General features: G+C 52.1%; 10 protein-coding genes across 10 annotated transcripts; 4 read left to right on the top strand and 6 right to left on the bottom strand.

The window, feature by feature from the left end:
• Positions 1 to 25: 25 nt before the first annotated feature.
• BD324DRAFT_635566 (hypothetical protein) lies at positions 26 to 4,713 on the bottom strand. The gene is made up of 9 exons (XM_022016818.1): positions 3,957 to 4,713; positions 3,671 to 3,908; positions 2,801 to 3,615; positions 2,553 to 2,755; positions 1,881 to 2,509; positions 1,370 to 1,834; positions 931 to 1,323; positions 736 to 873; positions 26 to 680 (listed from the first exon to the last, which is right to left on the bottom strand). Exons 1-9 carry the CDS (start codon positions 4,586 to 4,588, stop codon positions 222 to 224), a joined length of 3,972 nt encoding a protein of 1,323 aa, XP_021868622.1. The 5' UTR covers positions 4,589 to 4,713; the 3' UTR covers positions 26 to 221.
• Positions 4,714 to 4,960: 247 nt separating this feature from the next.
• Positions 4,961 to 6,143, top strand: BD324DRAFT_653136 (vacuolar protein sorting-associated protein 26-domain-containing protein; the record flags this gene model as incomplete). Its single annotated transcript, XM_022018616.1, has 5 exons — positions 4,961 to 5,186; positions 5,261 to 5,417; positions 5,482 to 5,646; positions 5,733 to 6,074; positions 6,134 to 6,143. The coding sequence occupies 5 exons, from the start codon at positions 4,961 to 4,963 to the stop codon at positions 6,141 to 6,143; spliced, it is 900 nt and encodes a 299-aa protein (XP_021868621.1).
• A 472-nt stretch (positions 6,144 to 6,615) lies between these two features.
• BD324DRAFT_653135 (ribosomal L39 protein-domain-containing protein) lies at positions 6,616 to 6,943 on the bottom strand (the record flags this gene model as incomplete). The annotated part of the gene is made up of 3 exons (XM_022018615.1): positions 6,616 to 6,663; positions 6,716 to 6,726; positions 6,826 to 6,943. The coding sequence occupies 3 exons, from the start codon at positions 6,941 to 6,943 to the stop codon at positions 6,616 to 6,618; spliced, it is 177 nt and encodes a 58-aa protein (XP_021868620.1).
• Positions 6,944 to 7,616: 673 nt separating this feature from the next.
• On the top strand, positions 7,617 to 10,283 carry BD324DRAFT_609997 (hypothetical protein; the record flags this gene model as incomplete). The annotated part of the gene is made up of 2 exons (XM_022014182.1): positions 7,617 to 7,672; positions 7,727 to 10,283. The coding sequence occupies 2 exons, from the start codon at positions 7,617 to 7,619 to the stop codon at positions 10,281 to 10,283; spliced, it is 2,613 nt and encodes an 870-aa protein (XP_021868619.1).
• Positions 10,284 to 10,792: 509 nt separating this feature from the next.
• Positions 10,793 to 13,628, top strand: BD324DRAFT_653133 (hypothetical protein; the record flags this gene model as incomplete). Its single annotated transcript, XM_022018614.1, has 6 exons — positions 10,793 to 11,092; positions 11,156 to 11,222; positions 11,334 to 11,478; positions 11,537 to 13,120; positions 13,159 to 13,370; positions 13,423 to 13,628. The coding sequence occupies 6 exons, from the start codon at positions 10,793 to 10,795 to the stop codon at positions 13,626 to 13,628; spliced, it is 2,514 nt and encodes an 837-aa protein (XP_021868618.1).
• A 500-nt stretch (positions 13,629 to 14,128) lies between these two features.
• BD324DRAFT_143968 (hypothetical protein) lies at positions 14,129 to 15,504 on the bottom strand. Its single transcript, XM_022012012.1, has 4 exons — positions 14,912 to 15,504; positions 14,767 to 14,826; positions 14,305 to 14,690; positions 14,129 to 14,239 (listed from the first exon to the last, which is right to left on the bottom strand). Exons 1-4 carry the CDS (start codon positions 15,460 to 15,462, stop codon positions 14,226 to 14,228), a joined length of 1,011 nt encoding a protein of 336 aa, XP_021868617.1. The 5' UTR covers positions 15,463 to 15,504; the 3' UTR covers positions 14,129 to 14,225.
• Positions 15,505 to 15,543: 39 nt separating this feature from the next.
• On the bottom strand, positions 15,544 to 17,171 carry BD324DRAFT_635546 (TAP42-like protein). Its single transcript, XM_022016817.1, has 5 exons — positions 16,959 to 17,171; positions 16,756 to 16,901; positions 16,537 to 16,713; positions 15,988 to 16,484; positions 15,544 to 15,934 (listed from the first exon to the last, which is right to left on the bottom strand). Exons 1-5 carry the CDS (start codon positions 17,122 to 17,124, stop codon positions 15,760 to 15,762), a joined length of 1,161 nt encoding a protein of 386 aa, XP_021868616.1. The 5' UTR covers positions 17,125 to 17,171; the 3' UTR covers positions 15,544 to 15,759.
• Positions 17,172 to 17,357: 186 nt separating this feature from the next.
• On the top strand, positions 17,358 to 19,129 carry BD324DRAFT_609994 (hypothetical protein; the record flags this gene model as incomplete). Its single annotated transcript, XM_022014181.1, has 11 exons — positions 17,358 to 17,478; positions 17,528 to 17,630; positions 17,683 to 17,765; positions 17,806 to 17,941; positions 17,986 to 18,139; positions 18,183 to 18,413; positions 18,455 to 18,599; positions 18,655 to 18,811; positions 18,863 to 18,953; positions 19,000 to 19,068; positions 19,112 to 19,129. 11 exons carry the CDS (start codon positions 17,358 to 17,360, stop codon positions 19,127 to 19,129), a joined length of 1,308 nt encoding a protein of 435 aa, XP_021868615.1.
• Positions 19,130 to 19,400: 271 nt separating this feature from the next.
• BD324DRAFT_583444 (hypothetical protein) lies at positions 19,401 to 23,711 on the bottom strand (the record flags this gene model as incomplete). The annotated part of the gene is made up of 7 exons (XM_022013625.1): positions 19,401 to 19,796; positions 19,843 to 20,166; positions 20,782 to 20,965; positions 21,704 to 22,951; positions 23,003 to 23,294; positions 23,344 to 23,367; positions 23,411 to 23,711. 7 exons carry the CDS (start codon positions 23,709 to 23,711, stop codon positions 19,401 to 19,403), a joined length of 2,769 nt encoding a protein of 922 aa, XP_021868614.1.
• A 238-nt stretch (positions 23,712 to 23,949) lies between these two features.
• Positions 23,950 to 26,290, bottom strand: BD324DRAFT_653128 (HEC/Ndc80p family-domain-containing protein; the record flags this gene model as incomplete). The annotated part of the gene is made up of 8 exons (XM_022018613.1): positions 23,950 to 24,100; positions 24,154 to 24,284; positions 24,322 to 24,887; positions 24,926 to 25,070; positions 25,105 to 25,199; positions 25,239 to 25,431; positions 25,472 to 25,889; positions 25,932 to 26,290. 8 exons carry the CDS (start codon positions 26,288 to 26,290, stop codon positions 23,950 to 23,952), a joined length of 2,058 nt encoding a protein of 685 aa, XP_021868613.1.
• Between the last annotated feature and the right edge of the window lie 118 nt (positions 26,291 to 26,408).

Below are 26,408 nucleotides of genomic sequence, written 5' to 3'. Positions count from 1 at the left end.
ATGAAATGTCCGACCGAAATCATGGCTGTGGTTTACGATGATCACTCTATCTCAAGGGAGGAGGAGTACAAAGCGATGCAATGCAGTAATGCAGTGAATGAGTCCTATGAGCAGGGCTAAGATGCTACGAGAGATGGTAACACAACAGTACAGATTGGGCGGTGTGCAGGAATGCTGATTCTCTAATTGTCCTCCTTCCTTCCTCCCTCCCACTCTTCGGCCTATGAGAAAAAGTAGGCAGACTCCTTGATCCTCGTCACGTCAAACAGTCCTCGTCTAGGAGCCTCCCAAAGTAGATACTTGAACTGAACGTAGACTTGTCCATCAATTTCTTTGATTCCAGGCTTGATGGTCTGTTCCCATTCTGAGACACCCTCTATGACAATCGAATCTTGATCCGAATGAGAGAGATCGGGATCAACCTCACTGGCCGGTTCAGCGAGTTTCAATTCTCCCTGCTCCATGACGTCCTGAGCGGCAGTAACGACCTCCTTGATCATCTGTTCGTCCTTGGACATACTGGCTGCTTTCTTGTCGTCAGATCGTGTGTTGATCTTTTCCATAGCTGCTCGGACTTTGGCTCGTCGACGATCTTCCTCTATGCGTCGTTTGAGAACATTTTGATGTAGAGTTCGGGCATCTTTCAACAGAACGTAGCTCTCTCCGTACCGCAGCAGGAACTGAGAACCTTGTGAGCCACTGCAGTACACAAATAGACTTCACGAGTGCACTCACTTCCTTCCTCAGCTCGCCAATCAAGTCTTGACTGTGAAGACTGATAAAGGCGTCACGAATCAAATCGGCCATTCCCTCGACGGTGGCCGCATGGGTCCAATAAGAGTCATGTACCGATGCAAAAGAGATCCCGGCACGCTGGAATCATTCATCAGCAAGTTGCACGCCATCGCATCGCTTCGCGTCAAAACTCACATCACAAGCCAGAGCAGTCAAGAACATGTGCGTGGCATCGAGCGAATGAACAAAGTTTGGCGGGAAAGCCGAAGCCTGCTTTTGAGCAGAAACCTCCATAGCTTGCGTCGGATCCGTCACGTAGACACTCTGAAGAGCTGTCATGACTTGCTTGGCTTTGGGTTTTCGGTAGGGTTGAACGATGGGAAGATTCAATGGAGTCGTCCAGATGACAGACGACATCATCTCTTTGCGTTGGAGATTTAGACCGTCTTTCGATCTAGAGTTGTGTCGTTTAGCGGCCTGTTCGAGACGGTTCGGAGGAATACTTCGCGAAATGAGGCGTGCAGAGCTGGTGAGCCAATCTTGGATGTCTTTGGCGCCACTGAATAGATCTCCGATGCAGGACAGGACCTAACGGCAGTGTAAGCGGCTGTCTGACACAGTTCTATTCACTTACCACTTTGGCAATGTACGCAGATACGTCGTATACCCTATCGCGAGCCACGTCGGTTCTCTCGATGAGCTGCTTGGCGATCTGGTCTCTGGCTCCAATGAACGTGACTCCATACACTGTTGTCATGACAGTCTGCTTGACAATCTTTCGAGACAGCGGTTCGGAGATGAGGAGCGCTACCTTGTTGCCCGCCGCTTTGTCTTGATCGATGACATGGTTGACGATTTCCACGACTCGAGTGTAGATATCTGCAGGTCGATCTCCGTTTTCCAGATTGACAGCTTTGGCTCCTCGGACATCACCTCCGAGCGCGGCGTAGTGTTGCATTCCATTACACGTTCCGTCTTGATGAACAGGTATGCTGGACTCAAAGGCGGTAGGGTCCGGAGACTTGAGAGCGGCATGAAGCTCGAAACAGGTCGCAAGGCATTGCCAAGGGTCTTCAGCTTTCAGCCACCAGCGTTTGCCCTAGAGTCTGAGTCAGCGCACATTTCAAGCTCCTCTTCGAGCTCACCTCCAACGGCCTCTCGGCAGAATCAAAGATATCCGCTTCGTGGTCCTCTGCAAATTTGACTCGTTCCGCGAAACTGGCCTTGTCGAAACCGTACAAGTTGGAACAATGAATTCTGAGCCACTTGAGACCAGTCTCTCCCAAAGCCTTCTTCTTTGCAAACTTCAATAATCCACGATTCAGATCATCGCCGACGGGACTGAGATGTGGTGGAATGGGATACGCTCGACCTCGGAAATCAACGTTATGAGGGAGGTAGAAAGTCTCGCCCTGGAATTTACTGGCGACTTCGAGTGCGTAATTGATCCGACATCGCTCCGCGTGATCCTTCCGTTCTTGTAGGACCGCAGCTTGTAGGTCAAGCATGTATGAAGCTTTGGCAGCTGGATCGTTGGTCTTGGGAGGTTCAGGCCGTTGATTTGCCCCAGCGCCTTCGGAAGGTGGAATGGCAGCTAGTCGCTCGCCACTTTGCCAGACTTGATAGACTACATCATAGACCTGTTTGTTGACAGTCCAAGGCGTTGATGACAGGACGTCGAGGCCCTGGAGGACAGGTTCAACATCACGGCGCCGAATAGCTGCTTTGAGGTATTCGGCTTGCTCAACGGACTCCTTATGGCGCATGACGGGGGCTACAAGATTAGTAAGCTGACGCTCAGATAATGCTGAACTCACTGTTGTGAAACAAATAGCCTCCCTCCGAGTGATCTTGCCAAGGTCGAGGTGGCACGAGCATCGGTAGATACTTTGGAGGCAGCAGAGCCATGATTTTGTCCGTTGATAAACGGTCCATGATAACGGGATTGGTCTGTATAATACCCAATTTGTGTCCCCGAATGTACTCATAGCCATGTGAGAAAGCCTGCTGTTCCTCTATTCTGTGGAATTAATCAGCCATCCGTTCGCTTCCTCATGTCACTCACACTTCCTCGCCAGTAGCAGGGTCGACTGACGATCTCATAACCTTGGCGATATTCACGACGTGATTTAAGAGGTATCCTCCGAGATCGACGTGAGCCTTGACCGGCCACTTTGGGGACCAAATATCCTTAAAGGTCGAATAGAGACCGTCTACACCGTCTTCCTGCATCTTCTTGCCGATGAACTCCCATTTTTTGGCGATGGCTTGTCTATTCTGTGTCCTCATTTGCTCTTGTAGGTTGAGCCAAGTCTTGGACTCTGAACCGAAATTCGACCTGATCATTTCCGCTTGGAATTCCGCCTCGACTCCTTTGCCAATGCCGACCATCAGCGTGATGGCTTTGGTACCGGCTGGTCCGAAACCCATCCCCACCAGGCGCATGACTTCCGTCACCGCGATCAGGGCCACTCGATCAGCTGGTAGTAGCTGAAGATAGAGCAACAGCTCGTGCTCCGCAACTGTCCGTCGATGCGCTCCACCAGGTCTCCGTCTCTCTGACGATTTCTCCCCATTTGCCACCCGCACTGCCATGTCCTTGATCTCCGATTCCAAGTGGCTCTGGAGCAACTCTACCCATTTGTACATCCATGATTGAAGCTGAGGGCTTTTGAGCTTGAGATCTCGCACGAGAGAAGGCGCCATGCTGTCCGCTGACGATTGAAGGTCGTCTTTGACACTGTGATACGCCATTGACTCGAGCCTGTATTGCCGCTTGACAGGATCACGGACATCGTCGATCGAATTGAGGGTTCTGCGGAGACTGGTGACTTCGTGTCGAGGGGTTTCTCGCTCCGCATCGGGAGCGCGATAAGCGTTCTGATGAGAGTTTAGTGTCAGTTGATGAGGCAACCCTTCAGGCTGCGGGACTCGCCTGTTTGACCGGTGTCAACTCTGGCACTGGATCTTTATCGTCAGATACACCTTGGAACTCGTCCAAGATGCCTTGCATGGTCTCGGCAGTACGCCTTAGATCGTTTTTCCTGGCAAGATCTAAGAGTCTGATCAAGACTTGCTCCCGGTGCTCGATTGGCACAGCGGCGATCAGGTCCTCGACTGGCATTTCTTCGCTAGCGAGATAAGGTGTGAAGTCATCGAGTGAGTAGTTTGAGCTGCTAGTCGTCAGTATTCCGTCAAGCGAGCTGTGGCGCACGACCTACCGTATGCAACCAGTGACCCAACCGGCGTACACTTTGAGACCCCCTTGACCGAGATACGGTACATCAGGATCTGAACCGTGCAATGTTTCCCATCTTCGGACGATAGCCATTGTTCTTGATTTCCATAATTCGATGTCCACCCCTTCCGCCAAGCTTCCAATACCTTCAGCGACCTTGCCAAAGACTTGAGCGTCTGGGATACCTGAAGATCCACTGTCCAAGTCTTTGAGAATGGTCTGGAAGATCTGATAAGCTCGTGGGATGTGTTCTTTCCGGCGCAGACACATTGATATCATTGATACCGACTCTAAGAGTCTCGAAGTCGGATAGAAAGCACGTTGAAGAGGGTCTGCTTCTTGATACGCATCGTCGGGAATGGGAGGTGGAAGGTAGATCAAAGGTCGACGCCAGGCAAATTGGGAAGGCACAGCCTCGGCGGTGGTGTTACCTTGAATGAGGTGCGGAGGGAGATGATTGTCCACCTCTTGTGAGTACTGAGTCGCAGGAGCTGGACGATATGTCGAGGATGAAACATACCGGCTGGGAGGCGACAGTCTGGAAGGTCCAGCTCGAGCAGGAGTTGAGATGAGTGGTGAGCCGAGTCGAGCTGAGCGGCGGACAGCGGCGTGCATGGTGAGGATTGAGGTTGTTTCAGACGCTCCACTCAAGCTCGGTGCCCTGGCCCTAGGCCTTTGCGACCGTCACGATTCAGCTGTGTTCGTGACAAAGCTACCTAGCAACCTGAATGATCAACGATGCAAAATTATCTTGTTAACCGTCGGGCCGGGTTTTGGAAAAATTAGCTCAAGTCACGTGATGTCTCGTCATCGCGCGACGTTGACGGGCTTGCGAGGCGCATTGAGATGCGTATGGACAGCACCGACCACATCCAGTGCAGGTGGTTTGAGCATTCACAGAGACCATCTCGAGCCGCGACAGGAGCTAACAGGTCTCTTTGAGCACCTCTTCCCAGCCCGACTCGGCACCTTCCTCCACCCTTCGCGATGGCATCCTTCTTCAATTTTGCCGCTCAGCCTGTAGAGGTCGAGATCAAGCTCACCGGCGAAGATGATAGACGTCAAGTAGAAGTCAAAGGTGAAAAGGACAAGAAGGAGATGTGTCCTGTATACTATGATGGAGAGAGTGTGACGGGTCAAGTGAATGTCAGAGTTAAAGATGGGAAAAAGTTTCAACATGATGGTGTGAGGATAGAACTGATAGGGTCGATTGGTAAGTTTTCAGGGGGATATCGTCGCTAGACAAGCCTTTGGCGACCATGAGTGATGCGGATTGACACCTTGCAGAGCTGTTCTATGACCGAGGAAACCATTACGAGTTCGTCTCTATGGCTCAGGAGCTGGCTTCGGGCGGTGAATTGAGGCAAGCTCAAACGTACGACTTTACATTCAAAAATGTGGAAAAGCAATATGAATCGTACTCGGGAATCAATGTCAAGCTAAGGTGAGAGAGCGCGACAACGATGTACAGACGCAAGCTGTCTCCAATGGCTGATCGACGCTGGCAGATACTACCTCCGTGTGACCTTGGCGAGAAGAATGGGCGAGGTCCTCAAGGAGCGGGAGATCTGGGTTCATTCGTATCGGATGCCGCCGGATTCCAACACCAGTATCAAGATGGAGGTCGGTATTGAAGATTGTCTGCACATTGAATTTGAGTACAACAAGGCGAAGTGAGTGGTCGGTTGGCCGGTCACCCCGAGCCATCGCAGAACACCATTGCTGAAATCTATGTTTCTGTCATTCTTCCTCTTTTCAGATATCACCTGAAAGATGTCATCGTTGGCAAGATTTACTTTCTTCTAGTACGGATCAAAATCAAACATATGGAGCTCTCCATTATCCGACGAGAGACCACAGGATCAGCTCCCAACGCATATAACGAATCAGAGACCATAACAAAATTCGAAATCATGGATGGAGCACCTGCGAGAGGAGAGACCATCCCTATCAGGTTATTCCTTGGTGGTTTCGAATTGACTCCGACATTCCGAGAAGTGAACAAGAAGTTTTCGACGAGGTATTATCTCAACTTGGTACTGATCGATGAAGAGAATAGGCGGTACTTTAAGCAACAGGAGATCACCATATTTAGAATACCGTGAGTTCGGGTCCGTCTCGACTTGACGGATGGAGAGCTGTGCTGATCAAGTGTCTTAGGGAGAACTAGATCGGAGGTGTCGAGAATCAAAGACGAGCTGATTGATTGTATACATTGCTCATGACATGCACGACGTAATCATGGTGTCATGCAGGGCGAGGCGTCTGCGCTCGAGCTCGCAAGCGGGTTTCAGAAGCGTGAAGCAGGTGGCATGGTTAAGGACATAAAGAGCAAGACAGCAAGGCTATAGCGTTCCTGCTGTGGTGGACTCGAAGAGCCAATCACTACGATCAGACTTCTCTCCCATGTCATCCCGAGGTGTTCTCATAAACCCAATACACCCCTGCTGGATTCGGCAGAGAACTAGACGAATGCATCCAGTTCTCATCTAGCATGGTTTTATGCGTACACAGTCAACATGTGTCAACCTTGATCCGGTAAGAGCATGTCCCTGCAACAGGGAACCGCTTCTACCACACATCCCATCTTCAAACAGCTTCTCCTCTCCGTCTCTGATCCAATCCAAATGCATGAAAAAGAATTAGAGGTTGAGCTTGGTTCGTCTCCAGTGACGTCTCTTGGCGTTCCACTGATGTAGGAGTCAGTATAAAGCCATGAGACGGCTAGCGTGGGCATCTCACTTGGATTTTGTCTGCAAAGTCGGAAGGTCAGCGGGGTTCACGATCGGCAGGCAGGGCAAGCGGGGGGAAGTTGGAGAAGAGATGAATGAGCGGAAGAGAGTTCCACTCACTATCTGTCTTCAGACGGAACCACTGAGGAACAGGTCGGTTCTGCTTGGCGGCCTTGGCCAGCTTCTGCTTGATCTTGAAGGTCTTTTGGGAGGGCTGAAGCAAGGTGTCAGTGGACATTTATATATTGATCGGGGCGGTTGGCGTCTATCCATCTGATGTTGACCCAGATCCCGTGCTTCTGTCACTCTCTCCGATGCTGTCCCCCACTAGCTCTGAACAAAAGCCTCGATAGCTAGCTCCTAGGGATCCTGCGAACAGCACATGCCCCTCCGAATGCCCCCAATACGATCACTCCAGACGGGCGATCCAACCTCGACCGATGATCGAGGCTCTGACTCCTTTACCTGTGGACATCTTCCACATCATACACCGAATGTCCACACGAACATGCACGCCAGGTCCATTTCCTGACTCGCAACTGCCTGCATGACCTTCCGAACACTCACCATCGTTACTTCAGATCGTCCACACTTGAAGGTTAAAGAACCACCTATCGCCTAGCTTTGCTGCAAAAATGGGAGACCCGAAAAAAGCTCGGTTATTAGTGGAAATTTCGCCGCGGCGATATAAAAGTGTGGCACCACTGGCCGGGTCAAAATGACGTGGGCTTTTTTAAGACTTGAATTGATAGTCGGTCCATCCCCGTTGGGATTTTTTGAGATTGAGGTCCACATCCACGAGTAATAACCTCATGTTGTGGTGAATCAGCATCATGTCGAGCTAGAGCAGACATTTGACGGCTCTGAGCTACTTCGCATACTCTCTACGCAATCATTGACCTTCCTCCACGATGCGAGGGGTGCTCAGACTGAGACGACTGGCCATACGCCAGACATGGTCACTGTCGTGAGTTCATACCGATGTCCTGCCACTATTACCTGGCTGATGTTTCATGACTAGGCCATCGCTGAGTCGAAAAATGGCAACGATCACCGCAGAAAGGGTAGACGAAGTCGAGCTTGAACCGAGCGCAGAGTATCATCCACCTCAACCCACCTCGCTCAGAATCAGCGCTCCCCGGATCCCCTGGAGTGAGAGAGCCTCGCCCGAAGCTGGACCTTCAAGAACAGTCGATCGCGAGCAATATGCCGAAGCGACATTGTCAAGCTCCCGTCAAGACTCCAAAGGCAAGGATGTCTTCCGTCAAGGTACCCAAATGTCCGAAGACGAGATTCTCGACCAGCTAGTCGAAGTTGTCGGATCCGCGCCATTATCAGATTACCCGCCGTTCCCCCTGATCGAATTATCGGCGCGAAGGTTGTCATCACGCTCCAGCACTGTCTGGTCTCTCTACAGTCAACTTCCCATCCCTACTCGCCGGTCTCTTGACCCCGAGATTTTACGCAAAATCCTCTTCATCGTCACGCCTCATGCTCCTGTTCCCTATCAAAAATCCGAGGACAGATACTCGCTTCAAATGGACCGGTCATCAAGGTGCGAGAGGCGACTCCAAGCCATCATTGCGGACCTGGAATTCTCCATGTCGATCACTCAGCTCGACTATGCAGTTGCGATGCACAGAGTGGCACTCTACGGTGGCATAGTGGCTGTCTCTCGCATTCATACACTTTTGCTCGAAAGGGTCCCCGAATCAGCCCTGCGTCCGGAAATCTTCGTCCATACCCTACGAACTCGTTTATTAGCCTTGGAGACTTGGTGTCGAGCCCATCGGGCGAGCTCAAAGCCTATAAGCACAGCTGCTGCTTGGGAAATGAGTGTCATGGAGCGGAACGAGCTCACTGGAGGAAGTTTCGGGACAGTAGGAACAGACGACAGGTCTGCCAAGGATCCTCTGGCCCTAGCGAAGAAGGCCAGGAGACGTGACTTTTACAAACCTGTGGTTCCTTTAGAATGGGGCGAACGTATAGACTCGGTCGCTGGAAGTCTACTTCAAGTCCTGTGGTCTGTCCTGCGGGATGTCAATGAGAAGCCAGAGCTGTTCACTCCGGAGATTGTGAACGATATCATCAAATCTCTGAATTACATACGAGACGTTTTCCAGCATCGAGATGAACGAAAGGATGTCGACAAGATGCTCGTGGATGTCTTCCAAGGACTACTGGGACTGAATCTACAGAGTCTGGCTCCTCAAGTGAACCCGGCGGTCCATCTTAACCAAGATTCTCTCCTCGCATTGTGTAACCTCCTTGGGCAGAATGGTGAAACATGGAAGATGATAGCTGCGTCGGAGATCTTCGGCAAATTCCAACCTCTTCCTCAATTGCCGTCCTATCTCTCGAGACGCCGACGATATGTGAAAGGCGTCTTGTCATCAGGCAGCCCTCGCTCTGACTCTGCTCGAGATCCTGCAGACGCGGACGGAAGGAGTGATACGCTGGAGATGACTCAGGAGTCTTTCAAGTCTGACTCAGGAGTGTCGCCACAGTCGAGCTCGTCGGTCCAACCTCCGCAGGTGGTGGATGTCTCTCAGCAAAGCCCTGGCGCCGACTGCAGTGGCTTCGAGCATTGGCCTGCGAAACCGCTCTCGCGAAAGGCTTCCCATAGTGCAGGCGACACTAACGAGTCGAAAGCACAGCAGCAACTAACGAAGGGCGGTAAACCCCTGAAGTTTAGGGCTTTTTACCCCAGCCCCCCTTCCTCAGCAGCCATGTTCAACCGGGATTCTCCGATCCGACCGGAAAGTCAGTTGTATCCGAAAGACCTCCTCTCGAACCATCTGTTCAGCCGTATGCTCCACTGGGCCATTGAAGCAAACGATCTGCTGGCTATCAAAGTCATCATGCGATCCTACATGGAGGCAGCTCTGTCACATCAATCACTTTTCGTACGACAAGTGGTGATCCGACATCAAGAGGCTCTCGAGCGTCTGGAGCAAGAGACACAGTCTGGTGGTGACCCGGTAACGGATCCTTATGATTGGATTACGGATCTTCAACCCCCCAAGACATCCGTCGTCGTTGCGAACATCCTTCAAGTCCGATCGGTGGCACGGGAACGTTATCACACAAAGCGTTATAAACCGACTTCATTGCTGGCGTTCATTGACCGAATGGTTCGTTCAGCCTTGGCGAGATTAAAAGAGGAACATGTCCTGTTGACTGGCCGGCAACCTCTGAAGGAGCGTATAACCCCTGGTCAATACCACATGACCATGTACAGGACGCCGATTTCGAATCCTGATGCGCCTCTCGCTACACTGTTCAGTGCCCCTCCATCTTTCACTTTGTCGTCCGAGGACGCTGGATCTGTCCAGTACCGTGATCGTGTCCGCTTTGCCAATGTCAAACGAGGAGACGAACCCATCGACGTGAGATATCACTGTGATCGATTACATGATGTGATCAACATGCTGCAGAACATTGATAATACATCGAAGGAGCAGCACGGGGTGATACGACATGCCATCAAGAGGCGAGCAGCGCATGCCAAGGAGGTCAAGCATAGGGCTTTGTGGATACAGCAGATGATTGACCAAGAACGACAATCGTCATTGTGATCACCATAAGTCCGTTTTATGCATGTGAAGGATGAATTACTCGAGGTGGCAATTGAACGAAAATTTGAAAACGGGTATGAAAAAGAACCCGGGGGAGAGAGAGGAGCTGTTTTTTTTAAATGGCTCCAGTCCAAAAAATGAGAGACATTGGCAGCAACAGCAGGAGCAGCTAGGCTGAATGATTCAGAGAGGAAGGGGGGAAGGAAGCAGGAGGATGTGGGAGGGGTTTGGATGCATCGCTACCTAGCCTTTCTTCTTCTTGACACTCGTTGACACTCGCGGAAACAGACCAACCCAATCCAGACCCACATTGCGAAATTTGCATCCGCTGCCGTCACTCTTCTTTTTTCACCCCCGAAGATCGCCACATAGATCATACACACAGCAGGAGTAGTAGCTCAGCAGCTTTTACCTCTGAATCTCCTCTATCTATCTTGAGGGGATCGTGACACTCTCTACCCCCTCCCCTCCTCCTTCACAGTCCCTACTGCGTCGCTCGCGTTCCCATCATGGCATCCATCTATCCGATATCAGGATCAGATTCAGCTTCGCCATCAAGCGTCAGAGGCGCTTCATCAGATCCACCTTCACATCCGACGAATGGGCATCATCCAACTGTCCATCACCACCCTTACCAATCAGAATCACCATTTGGTAGATTCGATCATGGAAAGAAGAAGAATGTCAAGATGGTCTCGACTAATGGGGTCGGAGACTCCTCGCCGAAGGAAGGTCCAGTCAAAGCTGCGTGCCTGAGCTGTAGGAGCAAAAAGGCCAAATGTGATGGGGTCAAACCAGTTTGCGCAGCGGTGAGTGAAGAGGCGTGTGTCTCTCTTCCATGGTGGCAGTGATCGCTGATCAATGTCTGGCAGTGCGCAAAGAAAGGCTTATTGTGCGAGTATGTCAAATCTCGTCGAGGTGGGCCCCGTGTCAGACGACGTGAGTAGATGGATCTCTCTCTGTCTCTCTCTCTCCTTTGGCTGTCCTTTTTTTTTTTTTTGATCCGAGGTGATCGAGGCTCACGTCATGTCAACAATTCCTCCTCTGCAGCGCCTCCGCCTTCTGCTCTTCGACAGTTCTTGTCCAAACTCGACGCATTCTGGGTGGATCGTGGCGATGGTGTGCCGTGTGGTCAAGCCAGCGAGAATGAGGACACGACCAATATCGTTCGAACCTTTTCCTCACGGGACGAGATGTGAGTGGCCCCAGAGTGAAAGGAAGATGTCTTCCAGCTGAGCTCCTTGTTCCTCAAGTCTCCGGTGCTACTACACTGAACTTCACCCTTTCCTCCCCGTCATGCCTTTGCGCAAATGGATACATGAAGTTTCCGGTATCCTCTTACCGAAATCGCCTTTCCTCCTCGCTTCATCAACCCTCCTCGTCCTCGCGCCACACACCCAAGATCCTGCACCAGGGTCACCGAATTCCAAGCGACTCCGGTCCGCCGCTGCGCATCAATTGGCCCAGGAAACTATCACGACAGTCGACCAGCTCATCAGCGCGGGTCAAGCCAACGTGGAGTGTGTACAGGCCTTGACAATGTTGTCGATGTACACTTGGGGAGCCACCCTGAATCTAGGACTCACCAACACGTACGCTGAAAGAGCCATCAACCTCTCCATTCAGCTCGGCATGAACTTTTTAGATCATGGCAATCGCTCGCCGACAGGCAACGCCGTGGAAGATGGCGAGTGGCAAAAGGACATGATCAGGCGGACGTTCTGGGTCGCATATGCCCAGCAAATGGTCACGACATTGTCCGCCGGTCTACCAGCTTTCATGCCTTATACTGACGAGTCTCAATTCGAGATCGACTTCCCGGCCTGTACCATAAATGATCGATCCTGGTCACAATGGATCAATGCTCAGAGGCGAATTCAAGCGGTTCTCGAAGCTGTCGGCTCCGTCTACTACCAGCGGGCAGCTCTGCAAGCCTCGACGCACGGTATGACCTCGTTCAACACGGCAGAGGAAGTGCAAAGAGATATCGACACTCGTCGGCAAATGATCAACATGGATACCGAGATCCTCAACATGCTCAAAAAGACAGAGCAAGATCTCGTCGTGGAATTTGTGCCCGGTGGCGAAGAAGAAGTGGTCCGAAATCTCCAACTTGCCGTCAAATTTGGAATGGCCGCTGTCCATATCCACATTCATCGACATCAGGCATTCCCTGAAGTGTCACTTTTCAGCAAGATCATGTGTGGACTTCCTGGATTGCACCAAAATGTGGAGGTGTCTTCGGATTCTCCAGTAGGATCCACCGATATGTCAGCTTTGCCTTCTTCCAGTGGCACAGCTTCAAACATGGCACCTGCAGTCTCGAATAGCGTGCAGCAGGTCAACTCGACGCCCGGATCCGATACCTTGATATCGGACTATGTTGCGGACGAGTACACCGATATGGAGGCACTTTGGCAACCCGAGACGTTCCCGGAGCATCTTCCAGAACCCTGGTTCGCTCACTCTGGAGGCGCAGGCGCATTATATGCCCCCGTGGACATCATCCCTGCTCCTTTTGTCCCTCTCGCTCCGGCTGCACAGATCATCCCTCCGGGCGCATACTCTGGTCAAGATGGTCGACCAGTGGCCAACAAGGGGAGCTCGAGCGGAGGCAGTCCAGTGCCCTCTACTCAGTCTGCCGCATCGTCCAAGCCTAGCAAACCCTGGGGAGTGGATGACGACGATAAGCCGGAAAAGGTCTCAGAATACGAGAGCCATCCCATGACGGTCTTTCCGCCGGGTGTTTCGCTCGAGCGGTGCGCAACGGCTGCTCGGGCCATCATTCGTTTGGAAGTACTGCATCGAAGTGCCCAGATCGCCATGTACGATGGAGCGTGAGTGAAGTGTTGTCAGTATTCGGCTAACGGAATAGGCCCCGATGGATGCCATTTTGCTCCTGTGGTCTCGTCGTTGGAGCCTACGCTTTCCTCCTTTTGGCTTTGGCTGTTCAAGCTGAACACGCCTACCAGACACCGAGCAAAGAGGCGGTCGAGCAGATTGAGGGGCTGTTGACAAATGTCAAGGTTATCGTGGCGGGTCTGGAGGCTTACGGCGTGATGTGGGATGGAATAGGTCAGATGGGCCGTGAGTACAAGCAGTGCAGGGTTGCGAACATCAATTGAATACCTTGATCCAGGGGAAGTAAGGGCGGCCTTGGAAGCTGCGGCGAGACTTCCGGATGAGATGAGAGCTCAGATGGTCGCGTATCAGAATTCAGATCAGACGGCTCTGACGAACGGGAATGGATACGGAGACAGCGTGTACGATCATTTCGCGGAGGGGTCGATGAACGGTCAACTGGATGAGAACGGAGAGGTTGTCCAGGTCGCACGATGGGTGTGAGCGGAGCTGGTGTAGTAGTTCCCTTAAGCCTTGTACACTTTTCACATACATGGAGACGTCTATATTCATGTATGTACAATGTACCGAACATGGGATGATGTTGAAGGGTTGACTACTGTATCGTACACGCGCCGAATGAGGCGCCGTGAATGATTGGTGGAGGATTTCACTTTGATGCATGCATGCATCGGGAACAAGCCGTGAACGGAGTACACTGACGGGCGATCCAATCATTCAACGACCAGACTTAGAGACAGGCGTTGAGGTTCCTGGCCCCTGCCCTTGCACCTCACCTCACCTAACCTCACCTCACCTCCCACGCTCCAAAGGTCAATCGTGCACTCGCTGCGCTCTTCGGGGCATTTCCCATCCATTTCTTGACGCGCATCTGGACATCTTTTGAGAATCTTCTCTTGGTATACTTTGCGGAAAGAGGACCTGCTCGGATCGGTGTGTAGCGCTGATGATGATGCTGGTGATGCCGTGCGCGAAATCGCAGGGCGGCCCAAAATGGACGATTGCGTGAGCAGGCTTGATATTTCGTTGCGGATAAAGTGGCGGATGAAGGGTAGAGTTGTAGAGCTTTCGTTCGGGTTGTCAGACGAGAGTGTCTAGATCAAAGCAAGGGATCAGCATGAAAGCCTGACCTTTGAATGGAAAGATTTCTGCCTCTTACGCGTGGTGTATGTATGTAGAAGGATGGAATTGAGCCGAAGCGAGCATTCAACGCACCCGTCTGTATGGATCCTCAGACTTTTCGCCTTCCTATCCCTCCACTTATCCTTCACGCTCTTATGGACAGGCGCCGCCTCCTTATCAGGCATCATCTCCACCTGAATTTCCAGACCGACGTGTCTATCTCCAACTTCTCCATGGACAGCATGGACCATTTCACTGGGGTCACGTGCAAAATCCCTATGGATCACTTGGTGGGGACCGTCCCCCATGGTATGGTGGTCCATGTGGGTAGCAGCGACGGGCAAGGCATTTGCGAGACCAGCTTGGAGTGTGAGTTTGGGCAGAGCCGCGAAAGAGGCCGGGTGAAGTTCAAGTGGAATCGGCCTGCGAAACATGCTTCAGTCATCAAAGTGGCGAAAAGGGAAGTGCTGGGGCGCCATCTCAAACGACTCTCACGTACATAGGATCAAGTGGGTGTGGTTCCTCGGCGATACTGAGGAATGAGCCCTGAACGTAAAGGCTAAGCACTCATCAGTAAGTGTCTTGTCTCCCCTGAAACACCTGTCAAGCTACATAGTTTCAGTCACAGGCCCATCCGAACTCACTCCATTGGCCCGTGGCCTCCAATCGCAGTCCTTGTATAACTCAACTTTTGTCCTTCTTCCCATATCCCTCTCAGATGCAATCCCATGACTCGCCGCTTTGTGTCCCATCGTATACCTGCCTCGTGTAGTTTTTCAGCTAAATGGATCGATTCCTTCATCATGGATCGAGGTTGAGATCGGAGTGGGAAGAAATGCTGAGTGAGCAACAGGGACAATTGTCGAGCTTCATTCGACGCGAGAGGACGATGGACAGGCCCAGGCATGGTTGGTGGTGGATTAAATGATGCGCTCGGGAGAATAGAATCGCCCCCATCTTCAGACATTCCGTTCTTGTCCCTGTCGTCGACACCCTCAGAGTCCAGATGCTGTTCCAGCAGGTAAGCTTGGGCCTGGGTCAGTGAGATCGCAGTTGGCGGGGTAGGGGGGGAGAATGCTATCGTGGGTACTGCCGAGGGCAGAATCGACCCAAGAGGAGGAGATAACGCAAGGGTGGCAAAGAGATCGGTTGGCGTCTTCGCCGAGATGGGACCTTGTGTCAGTGTAATAGGCATCTCGAGTGAGTCAAGTCTTCAGACGAATAAGTAGAATTGACAAAGCCGGTCTCAACCTTGATCTCTCATGAGTAGTTGATACACACAAGCATCCAGCGTGAGCCACCTACACCACCAGGAGCACTCAAAGGAACTGAGTGTGTCATGCACGAAACTCGTTTTGCAGACTGCCACCTCCAGGAGATGACGAGAAAGGAGAAAGGACCCGCCGTCGCAAATGAAGACTGTGAGTAATCGCCCAATCAACCAGCTCAGTATAGATCTTGCCTCTTTGCTTGCTTTATCAAATGCAACACCTTATCCGCGGTTCATCCTGTTCCCTGCCCCCCTAGGATTCGCCTCGGCGTACTGTGCCCAATTTTCATCTTTTAAGCGCTTTTGCTCCGCCTTGGCGTCTCCTTCCATCGTTCCGTCCTCTTCGGCTGCGAGCTGGAGGAGTTCAGATTCCGTTGGAGCGTCCGCTGACGCTTGCCTGAGAGCTTGGAGTCAGCAAAGGGGAGGTCTGGGAAAATGGTCGGAACATACCCTCCACCCGTTATGATATTCCCCCTCGCCTGCTCTTCCTCGAGGTATTCGTCAATAGTCATGGTCGGTAATCTGTGTCCGCTCCTGAACACTTCACTCCGTAACCTCTCCCTATCCGACATGGCGATGGTCGACGGGAGGATTGTAAACGGCCGCAAGACTCGACCTCCACCTGAGATCAACTGACGGGGTTTGACGTGCGAAGCCGGCGTGCGATCAAGCCGCCATGTGTTGTCCGTCTCGCCTGTCTGTGGAGGCTGTGAAGAAGTAGGTTCAGGCGGTGCAGAGGCCAAAATGTCGAGCTCCATCTTGATGGAGGCGAGGGACGATAAGGTCAGAGTGTACAGCAGCTGAAGGACAGACAGGGAGACTGTCCGCTGGTCGTCTTCTTCCGCATTGACGGCTGTAGAGGAAGGTCTAGAATCGGAAGATGGTAGAAGGGAAAGGATGAAGGATAGAGGATTGGATGATGAGTCTGGTTGGCCAGGACATCGTGTCTGGACCGAATGTCAAAAAGGAGAAACAGCACGACAGCACGCATGCACTGACCGAGATCTGCTCCCTCAGCTGCTTCTCCCTCTTGTATTGTGCAATCTTTGCTTCTCTGCGTTTGGCTGGATCTCTAGGAAGACCGGCTTCCACTCCCATTGCGGAACTTTCCGCTTGCTCAGAGGGCGTGACGATAGAGTAGGTGGACAGCAGACTCAGAAAGAGATTGAAAGCATGCTTAACGGCTGGTTAGCCGCGTCACAATGTCTTTCGACTCACATCCGCTCGCTTCAGGGCAGCTAGACGATCTTGGATACCTCCCAGACCCCCCTTGGATTCGGCTTCACCAATGACCCATCCTAGACTCATGAAGACTAATTCGCCATTGCCCAGCTCTTCCACTGATTCGTTATCGGAGAACACACCTGAAACTCCTACTCAGCTGAAGCCTCCGCAGCCAGTAGCCAGTCACCATCACTGACCTAAGGAAGTGATCATCCTCGCTATGAGGTGTAGATCCTCCAAGGCTTTCGACAGAATCGCCACTGCGTTTGGATCCGAAAGGGACAGCGAGTCATCGAATATAGGTAGCAGGGAAGATAGCGTCTTAGAATAGAAGACCGGTAGTGGTAGATCTGTCTGTGACATGGTGCGGGATGATCGAGAGTCAAGTGGAGAAGAGAAGCTGATCGAAGTCTTCACACTTTATGTAGTCCAGAGCTGAACATTTGTGCCGCGGGGTCTCCACATGTTCCAGAATATTTATCCGAGCCTTATTTTCCCCATTCAATTTATCCCATCGGCGTCAATTCCATCTCAGACGCGAGAGCGCATTCATCGTTACACAATCCCATCCATAGCCACCATTCCTTCTCCAAATCATGGCGGGCGTTCAAGCCATAGCTTCGACTTCCGAAGCGCTGGATCAGGCTTCCTCAATGACCAAATCCGACCCTGCAAAGGCTGAAGAGCTGTATAGGGGGATTCTGAGCCGGAAAGCAGGTCAGTGGGAAGGGTCTCAATGGATGACTCACGGTGCTGCACTCGCGAGCGAGAGAGAGACTGACGATGGGTACTGGAATAGCGGATGAAGATGAGTTGAGGGATCAGGAATCAGGCTTGGTCAAGCTTGCTGGGCTATATAGAGATCATGGGTGAGTTACTTGTCAGGTGTATTCACTACATCAGCTTATCCGATTCGTTCAGCAAATCGCAGGAACTCGCTCAGCTCGTGACTGACTCAAGGACGTTCATGTCACAGATCGCCAAGGCAAAGACTGCGAAACTGAGTAAGCTAGCTGCTTTGGAAACCAAACTCACCATGCTCAGTCCGTACCCTCATTGATTACTTCCCACCGACTGCTCGAGAATTACAGATGCAAGTGACCCGGGATAACATTACGTGGGCGAGAGAAGAGAAGAGAGTGTTCCTTCGGCAAAGCTTGGAAATCAAGTTGATCGGCCTGTAAGCTCATCTAAGGGCTACTGTGTATGCTTACACACGGCTAGACAAATCGATACAGAACAGTACCGAACAGCGTTGAACATGACGGATAACCTCTTGAAAGAGCTCAAATTGCTAGATGACAAGATCATCCTGACAGAGGTGTATCTCTTGGAATCAAGAGCGTCTCACGCTATCCAGAATATGCCCCGTGCAAAGGTGAGCCTCAGTCTGAAGTGATCGTCTGACGCATCCGCATCAGACCGCCCTGACTTCCGCTCGAACCACTGCCAACTCTATCTACTGCCCTCCTCTACTCCAAGCTCAACTCGATCTCCAATCAGGAGCTGTCAATGCCGATGACAAGGATTACAAGACGGCTTATTCATACTTTTTCGAAGCATTTGAAGGATTCACACAGGCAGATGACAAGGATCCAAGGGCATTAAGGGCCTTGAAGTACATGTTGCTGTGCAAGATTATGATGGGATTAGTGAGTCGATCAATCTGACTCATATTTGACACGCCGCCCAGCCGGATGATGTCCCGCCATTATTGCTCTTGAAGAGTGCTCAGCCTTTCCTGGGCAAGGATCTCGATGCCATGCGAGCAACAGGAACGGCACTGAAAGAGAGGAGTCTGGATCTGTTCAAGGTCGCTCTGAAAGAGTATCAGGAGCGTAAGTTTTCACCACACATGGTACTAGGGCGGTGATCTGACGATCCATTCCTCAGAACTGCAACAAGATCCATTGATCCGATCTCACCTGTCCATCCTCTACGATACGTTGCTGGAGCAAAATCTTGTCCGCGTCATTGAGCCGTATTCATCCGTCGAGCTATCATGGATCGCGCAGGAAGTTGGTCAACCACTTCAAGTGGTCGAGGAAAAGTGAGCGAGATCGACAAAATCGAATCATATTCGCTGATGTCATTTTGCTAGACTGAGTCAGATGATTCTCGATCAAGTATTTTATGGCGTGTTGAACGAGAACGTCGGCACGCTGGAGGTGTACGAGGAGCCAGTGGAAGACGTCAGTCCGCATGCCGGACACCTTCATGAGCTGACAATCCCAAAAGCCAATGTACAGTACCGCGTTGGATACACTCAAACAAATGGGAGAAGTCGTCAAAGGGTTGTATGAAAAGGTGCGTAAATGAGGCCTTGAGAGATGCTGACATTGTGTCCTAGGCGACCGGTCTGACATAGCTCTAGTTGTCCTTGATTTCCGACATGATAATGACCATGCATTGCATCACCTCAGAGTTGCTGCAGCGCTTGATCTCGAAGCATCATGGCATTGGCATTCATTGCATGACATTAAACGTTTCCAGACATGTGTGTGATCGTTATAAGAGGTCGTTTACAAACCGTCGTCAAGAAGGAGAGAAGATCATCATTCGAGATATGAGTGTATTATACACGAAAAGAAAAAGGTGCAAGATTCGCCGCCATTCGGGCCGGGTGCGACCCACTGACTCTATTCCGCTCCAAGAACGAAGACCACTTCGCTCGGCCTGACGAATAAGACGCGAGGGTTGACAATCGTCCCGAAACCATCTGTAAATGGAGTTGGACTCTTGCTCCTTTTCGTCCCAAGATTATCAACACCGAGTCCAAACGTCCCAGGAGCAGGCAATCCAGCAGCGCGATGTCGCCCAATCGTACCCAATCCAAGGCCTACAGGTCTCTCGAGTCCTTCACGAATCACCTCGATGCGTCGTTGCCTTGCTAGTCGGACATCCACGTCCTCCATGTTCCCCTCCTGAGAGGATAAGTGAAAGTAGTGTATCCCATCAAGAGAGCCACTATCAAGGGTAGACACATTGAACCTGTCCAGTTCTTCCGTCTCTATACCGAGCCAAGGTCCGCGAGACTGTGTCGGGGTCAGTAGAAGGCCCGTAACAGGGTGCAGCACTCACGTCTTGTATATGGCCAATGTATTTGACCATGGCTCTGAACCTCGCTCGCTTGGATTTGAGCGACACGATACACGGTATGCCCATGCGCAGAGCCACGCCTCGTCCCTGAAATGGGGTCGTCCCTTCTGGAGCCTGTTTCTCAGGCAGGTTGACAATCAGAGGTCGTCGAGGCGGATCGAACGCAGATGCCGGATGCGCACGGTATGATTGATTGGATTTGGCGGAAGACGTGGAAATTTTTCGACCAGCACGAGCCATGGAGACTGGAGGAGGGAGATTGGATTGAGAGGTCGGAGAATGGAGAGAAGGACTTATCACCGAGGACTTGGAGGGCGAAGACTTGGACGCTGTAAACCTTGGCAGTTTCGTAGGCGAAGAGTGGGTGGATGATGGCGGACCGCGAGAGATGAGATCTGAGGCGTCTGACCCATCTCGTCTGATCAATGGCTCAATGGATGGCATGACATCCTCAGATAGTCGGGGTGTACGAGCTTCCGTCCCATCAGTCGAAGAGGATGCGGATCGCATCGTCGGACGAGCAGTACCGATGGGTAAAGCAGGGGCGAGCGAGTCACCATTTTTCGGTAGAGCACGCTGCGAGGCATTTGAATTGAGCGAGGTGGTTCGTGTCCGGGAATCGGGGATGAGAGGCGGCTGGCGGGACTTTGGCATCATGGATGGGTCCAAACGGCTTTGTTTCGCCAGAGGCGGTCGACTGGGAGATTTTGGAGGGATACTGGGTCTAGCCGGCGCACGAGTAGGAATTGTCGTTCCCGGTTTGGACCTGTTGTCAAATGCAGCGGCTATACTCTTAACGGACGGCGCGGTAGATCGAATGGAAGGAGCGATGGAAGGCGCAGGCACTCGACTTCGAGTAGAGGCAACGGACACGCCGGACGGGCGAGGACCTGAAACTTTACTATCTGCAGGGTGTGGTACGGGGAGAGGAAGAGGCGGCGGAGACTCGCCTTTGCGAAATGCTTTGCCACGCGTGGAAGCTGTCGACGCGGTGCTCAGCTTCCGTATACGAGACTCCTCTTCGACTTTCCGAGCGCTCTTTGGCGTTGGAACAGTCCGAACAGGCTTATCAGGTTTAGCCCTTCGAGGTGTGGTCTTGGACTGACTGGGTCCAGGCTTGCTGTGTGACCCATCTGTCGGCTTAGTGATGGTTGCGGTTGACTTAGATGTCCTTGTCGTCCTTTGGGAAGCGAGTGATGGAGCGAGAGACTTTGTATCGGAGTCCTTTGCGTTGCTGACGGATCCGCGCGTGACCAAAGCTTTAGGAGGACCAGACATGGGCTTTGCGAGCGTGCGCGGTGATGGACGAGCTGAGCCTTCTGGACTTGCAGACTGCACGGCTCTTCGGGCAGCACTACCTACAGAAACGGTGTGACCACGTAGAGCTGCTGTTGGACTCCTGGCTTGGGGTCCGAGCATCTGAATCGCTGGACGTCGGGACGGTGTGGCGACAGCGGAGGGAGTACTAGAGGCGGAGTTTGTCGACGCCGCGCTCGATAATCGAAGGTGTCGGAGTCCTGATTTTTCAGGTGTTGACGGAGATGATCGACGGATACTGGATGGACCGCCCACGGGTGAAGCTGTCGATCGCGCGCTTAAGCTTCGGACAGATTTGGCTTCACTAGCTGGAATTGATGGGCCTGCTCGCGGCAAATGAGACTTCGGGATTGGCAATCGACCTCCAGTGGTCGGTGGAAGACGCGGAACTTTCGCAGGAGTAAAAGGTTGACCAGCAAGGAGATCTTCGATTGGGACTTCGATTTCTTCATTGTAAGCTCGTTCTGACAAGTGTCACTCACCATCGCTGATCTCCTTGAGTGACCAATTCTCCAACCCATCGAACCCGCCCCCGTCCCTGATCTGCATCCATCGTCGTCTCACATGCCCGAGGATTCCCTCTTTGGCTTCTTCGATCTGCAGTCGACCCCTCGACCGAGGCGGTAAAGCCGTTTGCAAGGTATTCGGCTCGACCCTGAGTAACAATGAAGATACCAGTGCTTGGTATATTCTAGGTCCCTCCACGCATTCTTGAGCCGTACCGACGGATTCCACCAGAGCCTTGGAAATGGTCTCCAGCAGATCATGACTGAAGCCTTGCCCAGAGACTAGATGCCAAAACTCGGGACTCTCAGCGACCTCCGCAAAGCGATCCACGAGGATGGTCTGGACATGCTTCTGAATAACCTGCAACATCTCCTCGATCGGCTCGGCCCATGCGGTCCACGCTCGCCCTTTTGAGCGGACCGCATGATCTATGCGATCTTGAATCATCCCCAGGGATCGAAACGCTGCGACAATGTTGCGGGGTCCGATCGAAGTCACAACGTCCTTGACTAACGCTTGTCGGTCCTGTGGCTCGGCCAACGCCACGTCTCGACCCCAAGTGTCGCCCCAACGTCGGACAACGTACGCTCTTGACTTCATCAGCAGGTCGACAGATCCAACGTCCGGAGAAGAGGCGAATCGCCAAACGCGAGCGATTCGCGCCGGACATCGACGACAATGCACTTTGGCCGGATCGAAGGCATGACAAAACTCGTGTGCTATTCTGGATTCTATCTCCGCTTGTAGAGTATCCAGCTGAAGATAAGAAGCCGCTCGATGGATGGCGAAAGCCGTGATCAGGTCAAATGTCCGATTTGAAAAGTCGAGATGGCCTGCGTAGATGTAGCCGAGGCAGAAATGCAGGGCAGCAGGTGTGAAAGGTGGGGTGGGTAAATGAATATCCGACGTATGCGGCTTGAAGGTGGAGCCGTTCAGGAGAACAGAAGCAAAATAGGGTGAGCGAGAAGCGAGTATAAACCGATGTGCTGTGAAGACGGCAGTAGAAGACAGAGAGTCCGAGGAATCGTCTGAATCTGAAGAGGATGAATCCTCCTGTCCAGGTAGAGGAGGGGCGAGGTGTATCCGCGCATCGGCATAGAGCTTGGATCTCCACATGTAAGTCAGATCTTGTCCGAGCTTGTCTCTACGTTCGGTGAGGTTGCCTCTTCGTCCGAGGGAATCTCGTATACTGCCGCCGATGCCTGAGTCATCCTCTGCAGAAATCCATTCGACAACGTCACCAAAGCCTTCACCCGTGTAGAGCCATCTCCGAGACGTCAGCAGATACTCCGAAGCACACACACCTCGCCCAACTCACTCAAGTTGAGCTTGGAACAGTTCCGGCGTGTCTCCATGGGTCAGACGCAGCACACCATCACCGTTGGCACGTAGTGTTCCTTCGCTCTTTATTGTATTGACAGAGAGCGTGCTCGTTCGACCGGAATGAGCAGGTACAGGGCTGGGTCGATGGAAGGAGTTGGTAGCGGAAGATGGATGAGGGGAGGAAGGGGTATCAGGGAACTGAGAAGGAAAGGAGGGCGAGGGCGACCTGAGTGATGCCGGGGATCGAGAGAATGGTCGAGAGATAAAATATCGGTCTTTGAAAGCTTCTGTGGTAAGAGTCAGCCTGATCAGCCTCACAAGTAGTATCAAGCTTACTCGGAGCTCGCGCATAGATCACAGCTAAACAATTCGTCAGTCCCTTCATACCCCCCAATGCCCCCACCTTTGTGTCCCCAGATACGGCTCCTCCCACTTGAATCATCCTCATTCTCCCAAGTGACATCTCCAAATCTCTCTTTCGCATGATCAAACAATGCTCTGAGCTCCTTTGCCCAGACTGATAAGCTCTCTGCGACCCTCTCTTCTACACAGGGGATGTCTCTGTCATTCGAAGATGTTGGATCGAATCCTCGTTTGACATTATTATTCAGACTGGTTGTTTTGCGACTGCCGCTTGGATTCGGAGATGTGATGGCGGTGCCCACTCCATGCCGCGAGGTAGAAGCTGCTGCATGGCTGTTCATTCTAGTGTCCACATGAGGTGTTGAGTGTCGTCGTCGTCGTCGTCCTGAGCATGATCCAGTCCGACCTTTGCATAACTTTTCAGTTGTTGTTGGTCTGAGCGATTGGCCTTTGGGTCGGTGGCTTCGACCGTCCAAGAAAACAACGGCGCGTGACGTAAAGAGGGGAAAACCACGGAAGCAAAATATTCATCGTAAATACAAGCATTTGAACCCAAATCCCCGCCAGCCGTTCCTTGAGTTACACGCCATGGCCCTCTGCGAACAACCTCAAAGACTTGAGACTGTCAGCAGTGTGCTGTCTCGTGTTCGCAATGATCTCAATATGCTTGAGCAACTGCGCAGTGACATTCTCTTGGAGCAGACTGGTCTTGTGACGAAGCTCGTTGAATCTGGAGAAGAAACGCGTCAGCTCTGACCATTCAACACTCCCCTGCTAACCCACCTAATCCTCGACATTTCCAACTCGTGTTCCGCATCCAGTACACCTTTTTGACTCGCGTTTGACATGTCAGCAACGTCCTTCTCGAGCTTTGCAATCTTGGCATTGGCCAAAGCCGTTTCGGAAAGCAGAGTCTGAGGTCATTAGCGCCATCATACAGCTCGGACTCACGTTCTTCGCATCCTCGGCAGAATCATTCTGCGCCTTGACTCGCATCTCAGACATCTCTACTTGCTGCTTGTGCTTCTCAACCTCTTGAGTCAGGCGATCGTGTTGATCCTCAAGCTCGATGACCTGATTACCCAGTTCTAGCTCCTCCTTCCTGAATTTTTCGCCAAAGGCTGAAAGTTCAGGTCGCAATTGCTCTCTCAGTCGTTTCGCCTCCTTCTGCACATCGGCCATGTCCTCGGCCTGTAGCTCGACATCAATCGTAAAGTCCACCTTGCCAGCCAACAGACTCTGCCGACTGCCAGGTTTAACGAGTCCAATCTGGTGCGCCAATGATGTATAATCAGCGTAGAGTTGCTCGAAGCGATCCATCGATTTGGTGACTTGAAGTTCCTGATCGTACGAGAATTGACTCGCCTCCATTGTCTTGATACGCATCTCATCCAGGGTACGGGTCAATGTTTCTCGTTCATAATTCATCCGTTGGACCTCATCCGGCGAAAGGTTTTGAGCAGCCACAGCTGCCTCGATTCGAGCCAGTTCGGCTCGAGCGGCTTCTAATTCTTGGTCTGGCGTGTTAGCGGGGGACGCGATCCATTTCTCTTACCTTGAACTGCCATGGCCTCTCTTGCTCGCTGCAGGACACCCCTGGTTTTCTCTGCCTTTTGTCTGTGCATCTCGATAAAGTCGATAAACTTAGTCTTGTCGCTCATCAACTGGATGTATTCTTCCTCGAGTGCTTTGAGGGGGGGCTAGGGGATCAGCAATGCCTTCAAAGAACCTTACTTCTTGTGCTTGGAGCTGCTGCAGTTCCACATTGCGCTTTTGTACCTCTGTCTCGACCTTTTCGCATTGTTCCAAGGCAGCTTGTGTCATCCTGTCTGACAAAAATCAGTCTTGTCATGCAGTCAGCTGCTCACCGTAGACCTCCATGACCTCCATCTCCGCCTCGGGAAAGTCCTCCAATCCAAACTCGAACCACTGCAGATAGGTCTTTGATAAAAAGTCCCAGACGAGACGCGTCTCAATGTTTGGCGAGTCCAGAGGGAGATCCTTTGCCGGCATTCTCAGAGGATCCGCGACCAACCCAATATCATCCCATCTCTGACCAGCCTGCCAGCGCTTTAGCATCGCTATAACACCTCTTGCTCACCTTGTTCAACTCGACGAGCCAGTCCAGCATTGCCAATACCCCTGGCCAGTTCAGTGTTCCACCAGGAGCAGCCAAAGCCGTCTTTCCACAATGCTCCATAGATGGGTAACGGAGATCCTTGAGGATCTGGATCGCGTCGTCCTCAAACTTTTTATTCCAGGCCGTCTGTGGGTCAACAAAATCCGACACCAGGAATCTGAATATCGCTTGAACGTCCTTCGTCGAGACGACTGCAAACGTCCGTGGTGTGATGGGAACAGGGCATCGGTTGTTGATCAAGAATTCGGTCAAATTATTGATGCAATTCAAACCAAACGTCTTGTCCTTGTACGGTCGCGTATCCCTTACAGCCGGAGTGAACATGCCCGGAGCCATAGATTGTCGACCAGCCGAGGGGAAGATGGAGCTTCTTCGTACGCTATGCAAGTGAGTTCATCAATCAGAGTACCGCATGACCCACCTTCCCGGAGGATTTCGCGCTGTCTGAGATTGTCTATTGAGAAAACCTGCATCTCCACGCGTCCCACTCGCCAGGCCACCAGAGGCCATTGTCGATCGTCTCAATCCCTCTTGAGAATTGGAGTGTCGAAGTACAGAGGGTCCAGCGGGTCCTCCAAGGGGAGCACCTGGCATGGTAGACGTCCTCCGAGCAGAGGGCTGAGCTGCAGGCGCGATTGACATCCTGCCTCCTCCTACCCTCGTCTGTTTGGGCAATGGAATAGACGACGGCGGAGGTTGTTTGTCATTGACGACATGGAGATGTGCTGCTTGAGGAGCACCAGAGTTACCTATGGGGCCGTCTGAGGCGAGAGCTCGCATCCTGGTGTCCATAGAGGTTGAGGTTGAAATATCAGATCTCGAATTAACAGCTTGTTTACATTAATTTCAAGACGATGTGGCGCGTCGAGCGAAGTACGGCTCTGATAGTCAAGCCCAA

Source organism: Kockovaella imperatae (assembly GCF_002102565.1).
Source record: "Kockovaella imperatae strain NRRL Y-17943 chromosome Unknown BD324scaffold_14, whole genome shotgun sequence".
Taxonomy (NCBI): domain Eukaryota; kingdom Fungi; phylum Basidiomycota; class Tremellomycetes; order Tremellales; family Cuniculitremaceae; genus Kockovaella; species Kockovaella imperatae.
The sequence above is the reverse complement of the archived record's forward strand: the minus strand, read 5'-3'. Positions and strand labels throughout refer to the sequence as shown.